The 12,010-nt window shown below is 43.2% G+C and overlaps 1 protein-coding gene across 2 annotated transcripts in view; it reads left to right on the top strand.

Annotated features, from left to right (window-relative positions):
• tgfb2 (transforming growth factor, beta 2) overlaps positions 1-3,610 on the top strand; it is a 117,810-nt gene extending 114,200 nt beyond the window's left edge. The window contains exons 7-8 of one of the 2 annotated variants that reach the window (XM_079275730.1): positions 48-182; positions 3,533-3,610. In XM_079275730.1, the coding sequence (XP_079131856.1) occupies positions 48-182; positions 3,533-3,580 (183 nt within the window). In that variant the 3' untranslated portion in view covers positions 3,581-3,610. Of the gene's footprint in view, positions 1-47 lie in introns of both variants that reach the window. The other variant, XM_079275731.1, reaches the window with a different exon arrangement.
• Positions 3,611-12,010: the final 8,400 nt, after the last annotated feature.

Here is a 12,010-nt window from a genome sequence, read left to right on the forward strand (position 1 = left end):
TAAAGTCCTAATTTCTTCATTAAATGGCTGTAATACTTGTGTTTTAGGTGTTAGGCCTGTACAACACCATCAACCCTGAAGCATCGGCATCACCCTGCTGCGTCTCCCAGGACTTGGTACCTCTCACCATCCTCTACTACATCGGCAAGACCCCTAAAATAGAGCAGCTCTCCAACATGAAGGTCAAGTCTTGCAAGTGCAGCTAGACTCCCTTACAAACCAGCACAAACACAATCTCCCTCTCTTTCTCCGTCACACACACTCATAGTGGATTTGCGCATACAAACCGCAACTGTACTTTGTCTTACATGCACTGGTATACTCACAGCAGTGTGTGTACAGGGCAATTAAATGCATACACAACATACAGGGACAGTGTGGTCATACCAAGAACTTGACTTTGATACCAATGCTGAGTACCACAAGTACAGTGCTACATTGCAGTATTTGGTTGGTTGACATAGGGTCACACTACCTCATTGGTGTGTAATGTCTGGCTTTCCAAGCAACAGGAGCTATCCAATGTCCACACGCAGCTCTTTATACCCATTAAACCTTCTTCTCCTGGTGGAGTGCCTGCCCAGTCTTAATGACATTACATTGTTCTTATGTGGCCATGCAAAGAAAATTCAAGGCAGCAAAACGTCCACACACAGAATTATGTGCTGATGAAAACCATGAATTCATGCAGTAGAGCAGGGGTCTCAAACTCATTTTCACTCCGGGCCACATCAGCATCATGGTCGCCCACAAAGGGCCGGTTGTAAATGTAACTACTCGTAACATATTGTTAAATAACTCTCTGCATTCACAGTTTAAAGTAGTCTTCAATGTACTCACAATACATTTCCATGTCAAATGTACAGTAACCAGTCAAAGAGCTGCTTCTATGACTGTGTTTAAGTATCTCATAATTTTGACTTTCTATCTCATAATTTTGACTTTCTATCATAATTATGACTTTCTATCATAGTTATGACTTTCTGTCTCATAACTTCGACTTTCTATCTCATAATTTCGACAATGGGGATATTTTTATTATCAAGTCTAACTTATTATCAAGTCTAACATAAAATCACGTGGCGGGCCGGATTCGGCCAGCGGGCCGGGAGTTTGAGACCCCTGCAGTAGAGGGTTTGAAATGTTCATCACTGCTCTCTCTAAGGGAAACACTTTCATGTTCGGCTCCTGGCAATAGTTGATAAACCAGATTAGATGGAATAGGATCTTGTTCATGAGAAACCGGTTGATGCCAAGCAGCAACCGTGTGATGAATACAGTGAAGTGCCTTAACACGCTGTACCACTATTGGACACTAAGTAATGGTTTAAGAATCTGACTGTATTGAAATTTATTCTAAAAGGACTTATCCATAACAGCAGATTTCAGTGCCAGCTGCTTTGGAGACAAACATACATACATACACACAAAGATACCTACATACTTAAATACATACACATACATACATATACGTACAGTGACACAGATATGACTTTTGTACAGGTACAACCCTTTCTGAATTCTGAAGGCCCTGTCTACATGCATCACCTCGCACAATTATCACACGAGACACAAGAGTAAGGCAAACACTGGAAGTATAAGTGATGATTGTCTATATAGGAAATAAGTCCCGAAAATAACAGAGCCCCACCCCTGACACCTACTTACCACTTCACTTCAGCTTTGACCTGCTGTGCTGTAGTAGTGCACACAGTCTTCCTGTGCAATGAGGCAATAATAGTGATGTTTCCAGTGTGCGCACTTTCAGTTTGACCTCCAAAAAAAGTGGTTTGAATAACTTGGCTAAAGTGTTGGTTTGTTTCCAACCAGTCTGTTCGTACCTGGATTCAAAAAGAAAAAATCAAGTCTGAATGAGTTCTAACTAACACGTTCAAAGCAAGCCCCCTCATCCCATAGTGTGTTTGGCATACAGTGTTCTGTAACATCTGCCAGATTAGTCAGCAAGACTTTGGTTTGACACGGGACACCCGTCTCCTGGTTCAGTCCTGTATCTGTATTTGCTCACACACAAATTTCTCAGTGCAACCCTTTGCGCTTAGTTTCTGTGAATTCTGAAAGAAGACAGAAGGAATATTTATATTTTCCCCACATTCAAACTTTTGAGTATGTTGACAAATAGGACAGACAATAGTTCATGCTGACATTCAAACTTATTGCAATTTCGTCACCGATTTACCCGACCTGCATGTCTTTTGACTGTGGGAGAAAACACGTACTCGATGCCAGGTGGGAACCAAAAGAAACATTTTAGACCCAAATTGTAATAAACCAGAATTATCCCTTCAATCAAATTAACACACAGATTTTTGCTGTCCAATCTAGAATAATTTCCATTAAAGCCATAAACAGACGTGTCCTTCATGTCCCTTTGTCTGTATGTTTACTGGCTGAACTGTGACTGCTGTTGAACAATTAGAGGCTCCACACAGAGAAAAGTCGCATGTCATACTCAGCACAGCCACAAATCGGTCTGGGTTCAGACTTTTGCTCAGTGATGATGGAGCTGTTTGTTTGTCGATTATATAAATTATTCATGAAGAGTATGACTCATAGACCCAAAATTATTACAAAATGTATCCAACCATCAGCAGCCACCACTGTCGTAGCATTTTGTAGTGTCATCAATGTGTCTCTTCCTACCAACATAAAACTTTGATCTCACACTTGAATGAAAACTGTCTGCCATTCATTATTATTAAATAAAAACAAACTGCACTGTTTTAATTGTACTATTTTAAAGTACGTAGTTTTGTTGTTTAGTCAGAACTCCCCCTGTTATCCAATGAGGAGTGCCGATGTTGGTCACCTGACCCCAGCCCCTTCGGCCGTTTAGTGCCAGTGGACTTGTTGAGTAGCAGCAAAAGAGAGCGCTAAGCATCAACTTTGTCACCATAGAGCTGTTATTCTTTATGTGTATTTGTTGTTTTGATGATGATGATGTCGTTATTGTGACCCACTATGCTAACATTGTCGTGGTGGTAAATAAATTATTGAAGTTTCAAGGGAATTCAGTGTTATGTGTGTTGTTTCTGATATTTACTGTGACTGCTGCAGCGTGTCCTCCTGTGCGCTCTGGGAACTTGAATCCAACCTACACTTGCTAAGACAAAGAAGACACTCATGTTTCCACCATTTCTGTAATGCGATTCAGCTCATAACATGATATTTGATCAAAGGATGATACTCATTTGAGAGACAAAACAAAAAGGATCTGCAGCACTTGACACAAGAGGGAATGCATGTGCTCATGCAAAACTGTTGTTTATAATGTTGGTATGGCCTCCAGTGGGTACACACATAATGCAAATGATAGTGGTGCAATAGATCAAAAAACTCGTTTGGATCGTATCACGGATCAAAGTCACAGATCCGATCAGTACAAAAGAAAGAAGGAAGCATATATGACTTTCACAGATCCTAATCATGTTTTTTTGCCGGCGATACTAATTGATGATCATTGATGATCCATATTGACAGATACTGATTCCTTTGTTGTTTGCTTGTACAGCAGGTCTACAAGGATCCGGACTACTTGTTTTTGCTACCATCACAAAAATAATTTCAACTGCTCTGAAGTCAGTAAACCATCAAACATAACAAATGTTATTCTTATTGTAAAACTCACCATTCAAATTATAAGGAAATAAAAGATTGTATTTTTATGGATTATAACAAATCTTGTCATTCGTCATTTTGATTTAGAGGTATTGTAGCCAGCTCATAATTCATCTCTAATATCTATTTATGTTGTTGTGAAAACAAATGTAGCTCATGCGCAAGTTCAATCAGGAGTCATGCATAATTCATGCGTCATGTTGACATTGTTTCTGGCATTGTGGCTCGTCATGCAATTTGTCTAATAGCCTTATCTCATTCCATGCAAAATGTATTATCTCTAGAGCTACCTCTCGCATGCTGTTGTTGAAGTGGATCTTCGCGCATCACGGTATAAGGCCATTGCACGAAAGTCTGTTGGACTCCCACTATTCTGGTCTAATGGGTACGTGACTTGGCTGGTAACTCATGGCCTAAACACTCCAAATGCGGAGGTGCTTGGATAGACTCTACTATTCTTACTCCAGCTATACTCGGGGCACTCTTTTAGAATAGGGGCTGCTACTTCGGCAGCTAACTAAGGCATCTCTGCTACTACCCTACAACAATTGGGACGTTGGTCATCCTCTACCTTCACATCTTACATTCGCCCCGATCTCAACACCGTCCTCGATAATCAAAGATCATTGACGCCTTAAAATCCGGTAAGGAATGCATATAACTGGTGGTGGTGACATGTTTACATCGATTGGTGTATCGTTGGTAGGTCACATTATTGGTATTGGTTCATAGCAGGGGATAGCATTATACCCTTCTTGAAATGTTCCGTATAGTAACACTAAGGTATGGTTCACATTATATTGTGCAAATGGATATCCTATCAGCACTGTATATTACTGTGCTCTGCGTTTATCTTGCTCTATTCCTCTGGTGTGACTCGACCGTTTTCTCCATCTGATTGGTCTAACACCGTTTCCCAATCTCCTGGTCTCACGTGACCTGGCTTATCGTGACTGTTTTCCTAGGTGAACGTGACCTGGTTTAACGTGTCTGTTTCCTGGTCCGACGGGACTGTTTTACTTTCCTAAAAGAAAAGGTGGGTCTGAGGTGCCCCGTTTCTAATTTCCTGGTCCGTAGGATAAGAGACCCGTCCAGAGTTGACAAATTTATAATTTCGCAGTCAGATATGACACAATTTCTGTTTCGCGGTCCGAATGATGCGAGACCTGTCAAAGTATGACATACGTTCTAGTTTCCCGGGTGAGCTCACCCGCTCTGGTTGTGCTGAGGCAGTCAGACCCCAAACCTGTGGGGGCCGTAAGACCCCCAACCGTGCTGTTCTACGTTCTCTCTTGAACCCCCCTATTCTGCTCTGCGGTCTAAACGTGACCCATTACTATCCTCAATATGACCCCACCTATCCTTGTCTGCGGTCTAGCTTGACCCTCACCTATCCAGTCCTGCGCTCGGACCCTCCGCAGGGCCGACCCCGCCATATGTTTCGGGATCTGTTGAAATCCTACCATACTCCCCTAGGGGCTATCTAGACCTGCCCTATCCTGTGTCTGCGGTCTTCCAGACCCCCGTATGCTAGTCTGCAGTCCGTCGTGACATTCCTCTATCCTTTGCTTTGACTCAACCGGTCATCTTACCTCTGGTCTAACCTCTACTTGTTCACATTCTATCCTTAGAGTTCTCTCATGACTAATTGTGTATTTTCTTAGGAAATTCACCACAGCAGTAAGGTATGTATGTCTGTATTTATTTATTTATTTATTCATATAAATAAATGTCTTTTTGGGGATTAGGCCTGTTGGACCTCAGTATCCCTACCCGTGGTGATAGTACTTCAGGATGGAGTCCAATCGCCAAAGACTTTGCACTTTTGCATATTTGACGCTTGTATAATAAATCATTGTTAAATTATAAAACAAGTCTCTCCTGATTGAAATGTAGCTCAAGCGCAAGTTCAATCAGGAAGACACTCACTAGTAATCGCTGTCTTTCCTCTCCTTGTAATTACTCTATCAGCTGATTGGGGGCGTGCACTTTTAAGTAACCAACCAAATTCGGCACACCGGGTCCTCAAGCCAATCATATCGTTGCTGTCAATCTTTAAATAGTGTTATCCTCTCTGCTGCTGTCAGGTGTCATTTCAGCTAAGCAGATGCAACCCTCCTCCACCCCAGTCACCTCCAGTCAGCATCACAGTCAGGCTCCTGATGCATCATCAGTGCAGCAACTCCTTTCATCACCACCACCAGTGTCTGGACTCCAGGGGGGATTAGGCCTGTTGGACCTCAGTATCCCTACCCTCGGTGATAGTACTTCAGGATGGAGTCCAATCGCCAAAGACTTTGCACTTTTGACGCTTGTATAATAAATCATTGTTAAACTTATGAAACAAGTCTCTCCTGATTGAACTTGATTTATTCAAGTTTCTCACCAAAACTACATTTTACGAGATTACATGTGAACACGTCATGATAACGTTATAATTTACCTTCAGCCAGTACTCATTTTCACCGAACAGAGCCTGAACACATCATAATGTGACTGACTGAACCTTTGCTCGTTGACTGTTAGCGGTGCTGCTAATGTTACTAGCTCTCCTGTCAATTTAAACACGATTGGTTGTTGACAATGTAACATTATCAGAGATTGGCGACTAGAAAAGCATAAATGCAGATGTCCTGATCGCATATTTTACTGAATATTAGTGGATAACAATTGTCAGTAAAACTTTATTTCACACTGTGATGGTTAACGTTAAACTGTGTAATTGATAAACTGCGAGGAGGGACCTGTACGGATCATGGATCGACAGTGGTCTATTCCACCACAAGTGAACAGTCATCAGCATCAACAAAATAAATACATATGACTTGCTGTGTCCTCATCAGAAAGGACTTGCATGTTTCTGGCTTGAGACTGAAGTAAAGCTAGTACAAAGTCTGCGTGTGGATTTGTGAAAAATGATTAACTTATAAAATAGCTATAACTTTGTGATTCTGTTTAGGCCAGCAGAGAAGGCCCTGACGGCCCACCATTGTCAGATGCTTTGTACAAAGGAAGCTAAATTGTCCTCATTAATCCATGATGCTGACAGTATGAAAGAGGCCTGGGTGGAGTGGAGTGAGAGCAGCATTAGCAGAGTGTGGGAGGTTTGTGTCAGCTCTGGAATGAGGCTCTGTAAAAGGGATTAGGTCTGCATGGTGGACCAGTGATAAATAAAGGCTGTGAGGAGAGCCTGGCACTGGCTCCAAGTCGTAACCTGGACCTCCACCAATTATATATCAGATGGAAACTATTGCAATGTGTCATCATCTGGGTCATTGATGATCATGTTGAGCAGAGCTGCACAATCACAGACACAACTGCTCATCTGGGTTAGACCTCAGCCTCTTATCAGTCAGTCAACATGGGAAGATGTTTGAAGAACTTAGGTGTATGGTTCAGTTATTTCTGCTTTTAATCAAGGGTTCCAATCACGAATGGTAGACGATATACAACTAGAACATTTCACACATTTTAACGGTGTGGCTGCTACTACCGGAAGACGTTGCAATATATACGCCAATATTACCAGTAGTAAGATGTATCATTTAGGTTCATTTGAGCGATATTGCTTCTCTCATTTTTCCATTTGAGATTCATACCCTTGGAAAAGTTATGAATTCTCTTATTTCTGTATTTGAGATTCATAATCTTGAACATGAGAGGAGCTATCGCTTCATAGGTGACACACGCAGAAGCTGCCCCAATCACCATTGTTAACATAGTGATTGGGGCACCAGGGTGAAAGGGCAGACTAGTCCAATGGACAAAATACACTATTATACCCCTATGTCACCCACATAAAGTAGCCTACTTAACTACGTTACAAACAAAGTCATTTTAACCCAAACTATGATCTTTTCCTGTGAAATAGGAAGTTTGTCTTGAAAAGACAGTGTATGCATGTGACGAGTTGACAAACTGACGCCAGCTGACGGAGTAGCTAAAGTGCATAGTTTGAAGCGTAGGGCCGCTGACCCAACGTCAGTGTTTGACGAGGTGTGTGAACCTGTTTGTATTGCACACGGTTGTTCACATGAAAAGTGTAACAAATGAAAACAGAGCTAGAGAGAGTCTCACCTCCACACTGGCTCAGCAAGGCATGAGGGGGCTCTGAAAGTCAGATTGTCCCTTTGGGAAGCTGCTGCATATATGAAAAAAAGTTGCATAGAGCCTTTTGTGTCTCCAGAAGAAGTCCAACAATGTTACGGGAGTACAAGCAACATCTGTGGAGTACTTTTAACCCTTTCTGCAGGTGGAGCCAACCAGTCAGACACTAAAATCTAGACATTCATCACATAAGGCACACACACCCCTCTTTTCATCTCAAGACTATATGGTGTAAAAGCCATTTAACTAATTCAACAGAAACACAAGTGTAACTATGTAGATAAAGTCAGTGCCAGTCATTTGCCAGTGAAGTGTGGAAGTAACCAGATGGATTGATTTGTGTTGATTAATAATTTGTCCTCATCTGCTTTTTTCTGAGTAGTTTGTTGACGAGCTGTTTCACAAAACTGTAGGGTTGTTGTAACTTATCTAACAATGGGTAAAGATACCCTCCCTGAATTTGTTATTGCACCCAACTATACCCCCCCCCAAAAACAAATCCCTTGTGAATCTCAGATGGGTTGAAAAACTTTCAAATTGAGCAAAGGAAAAAGTTGCATTTTGGAGCGTTGGTAAGAGGACTGGAACTGATCATGAAGCTTAACCGGTTGTCTTTGGCTTGAATCTTCAAATCAGATTCCTGAGGCTGGTGGAACATTTCTTCAGTATCTGTCTTGCACATATAACCACCACAGGATGGACTGGGAGGGGTAAAGTCCTGCTGAATGTTGCACACTTGTGAGCAACACCCGCCTGTGAGGGGCTCCTGTCCTCAGCCATGCAGCAAACAGTGCAATCTGCAGCAGAGGACGGCGCAGATTTTCAGGGTGAAAGGGTGTGCTGTCTCTGGGGGAAAAAACGATTTGGAGATTTTGGTTACTCAGCTGCAGCTGGCAGCACACAACAACACAAAATCAGAGAGAGATACTCAAACTGACATCAGCAGCCAGCAATGCACTGGCTCCCATCAGCAGAGAGGCTAGGCTACTGACAGAAAGGACATTCTACAGTCTAACCGCATAGAGTGTGTGTGTTTGTGTGTTTGGATGCTCGCAGCCAAAGCATTCCATTGACAGCAATTTAACCGAACTTGATACCATCTCAGTCTGGTTCACTGTGCCTGCCCGCCCCTCTTCTGACTCCCCTCGGCCTGCGTCTCATGTGGTGGCAGTAATAGCCCAGAAGACAGAGTGTTGTATTGCATCTGTAATTACACAGGAAGGCCAGCTCTCTTTGAGCTCTGGATTAGCGACTCTCTTTGTGTTTCACTCAGAAAGGGGGGCACAAAGGCAGCCAGAAGTATCACTCACAAGCTCAGTACAAAGTGAGTTTTTTTCACTCTCTTTCTTTCCTTTCTGCTGCCTTTCTCGAAAGTTTGACAGGCGTCTTGGAGATATCACGATAGAAAAAGAGACAGCAAGCCAGCCCTGGAGCCAGGGATATTCAATCCCTCCAGCACCAGTCTGCCTGCCTGTCTGTCTGATCTTTAAGTCCAGTTTACTTTATTATATTGAGCCTTAAACACAACACACTTGGAGATAAAATGCTCTGGAAGGTTCAAAGAAAAGAGAAGAAAACATGAAAATAAGAAACTACGATAACATATGTATGTACTTAAACAAATGTATCACATGGCCAGTAACATCCAGTAGATGTAGAGTATTCCCCTAGCTATGGGTTAACCACTTGTTACCATGCATTGGCAGATACTGTAACCACAGAATCCTAATCTGGTCTAAAGTGTGGAAACCTATGTAATTTCCCAAAACATATTTCTAATTGAAAGGTTACTCCACCCATTTATATCATTGTTGGACTCAAGATCGACAGTTACCAACCAGAGATGTCTTTTTAATGGTCAAAACCAACAGAGACAGGCCAGACTGCCAGCCAGAGTAAAAACAAAAAAATGCATTGCATAAAATTACAATTTTTAAAAACAAATCATATTTTCAAAGGTTTTATGAGGTAGGAAATGCAATCAATGTTTTCACTGTCAGGCTTGAAGTACATATGTTTTGGTGAGAATCACTAACCGTGAACAAAACATAACATGAGCATGATGAAAAGTGTGACAGAGGTTGGTGCAGATCCAAATAGTCCTGAGACTTCTGGTCGAGCTGGGCTGGGGGTGGGTGCCAGCAACACAGAGCATGAGCCAATGGTTATGCTCGAGCTAATGGGGATCCTAATAAAGAAAGAAAGAGTCAAAGGGATGGGCACAGTTAGTCATTTCCATATTCAAGTACTGACAAAAACAATGTAAGAATCTACTGTGGCATTAGTAGTCGTTTTGCACCCTCTGTTTCAACTTGATTTATCTATAGAGAAATATCAAAAACCACAACCATCAAATGATTGGTCGAGACACTCTGCTTTTTGGACAGTGCTGTTGGTTGTGTGTAACAGGTGTGTGTCAGTACAATTGAACAGTTAACAGTTTACAGTGTACTTAAATAAATACAGATAAAATAAATACAAAACACACACACACTCTGTACACACACTACAGCTTCAAACTTCAGCAATTATTTTGCAGAAATATGAGCATATTTTCCTTCTCTTGCAAAATAAGACCTCCTGACTTATTTTATTTTATTTAACCAGTTGGTGGCGCTACTGCGCCAATTTGCCACTACACCTCAAAGAAGAAGAAGAAGAAAGTTCCGCGTGCCTGTGTTGTTGTGCTTATGAGCGGCAGCGCTAAGTACCCGGATGTCGTTGGAGGAAGTCAGTAGTCTGCCAGCCGTATGACAGATCTCGTTCTCGTTTTTTTTTTTTTTCAATAAATCATGGCCGAAGCTTCATCAGAATGATGGAGGGGTTTGTTTCTAAGCGCGCACGGCTCGTCCGGTTGTAATAATATTATGAGTGAGGAGCAGAGGACCGATGCTATCGTTAGCATCGGTCCTAGGACGAGCTAACCTACGACGGAGTCATCAGAGTAGTGTAAAAAAAGTAATTCAATCGGCTCAGTCACCGAAAGGAAGCACCGAAATCTGCGTTGCATTTCGGTCCGGTGGATACCGGTCGTATAGGAACCGGTACCATACCGGCACCGGTTTTCGGTACCCAACCCTAACCCCAGCACACTGCTGGCCTTCTTGATGAGTTTGTCAAGTATCTTCCTGTCGGCGTCGACATGCTGCTGCCCCAGCAGACCACTCCATAAAATATTGGCTGATGCCACCACAGAGTCAAAGAAGGTCCTCAGGAGTGCTCCATACACACCAAAAGACCTGAGTCTCCTCAGCAGATAGAGTCTGGTTTGACCCTTTTTGTAAAGTGCGTGTGTGTGCCCAGTCCACCCAGCTGCCTTCAATCTCCTCATCACCCCACACATATATACTCCCCTGCTTTCCCTGTTCTGGTTGTGAGATCGTCCTCGTTCGTACCCCTGTCTGTGCCAGTCTTGTGTCTCCCTCGTGTTTGCTCCTGGTTTGTACCTTTGCCTTTTTGTGACTTTGGATTTTTTGCCCGCTCCCTTTTGGAGTCTCTTTAAGTTTTGTTGATGTCCTTTTTTCATGACAAGTAAAGATTCCTAAGTTTAAACCTCGTCTCCAGTGTCTGTGTCTGCGATTGAGTCCGGATCTGCCCCACGGCTTGACAGAATGATCTGACCATGAATGACTCAGCAGACCAGTATTGGGGAACCCGCTGGGCCAGGGTAGGGCCTTTAAGCGACCAGAAGGCTAACCGCGAGCTAGGCCGCCTTTCCACCCCTAAGAGGACCATGACAGACTCGGCAGATCTGTATTGGGGAACCCGCTGGGCCAGGGGGGGGCCTTTGAGCTTGCAGAAGGCTAACCTCGAGCTAAGCTCCCTTTTTACCCCGAAGAGGAAGAGACACAGGAGGAAGGAGCAACTCCCCGCTCCCGCTGGGCCCCAGCCGAATCCAGCTCCCCGTGTGTCCCGTCGGCGGTCCGGCCGACTCCAGCTCCCCGTGTCCCGTCAGATCTCACCTCTGTGTCTCTATGTAAGAACAGAGGCAGAAGCCTGCAGACTCTCACCTGCAGCCAGTGCAAATTAAAGTACATGGGGACGATATTGTTGATTGTCATTGTGTTCAACCAATCAGATCTTTAGTTTGACATGTTGGGCGTATTCTTTGACGTGTCAGCGCTGCTAGCTGGCCTACAAGTACGTGATTGGTCAGTGGGCTAGCCTGACGTGTTGGGCGGTGACAATCCCAATATCTGCTGCATCTGTCGAGCGGACATCTTCAGCCCTCAAACGCATTTAAACGTATTCAAGAAATACAACTGGG

Source organism: Melanostigma gelatinosum, assembly GCF_949748355.1.
Source record: "Melanostigma gelatinosum genome assembly, chromosome: 9".
Lineage (NCBI taxonomy): Eukaryota > Metazoa > Chordata > Actinopteri > Perciformes > Zoarcidae > Melanostigma > Melanostigma gelatinosum.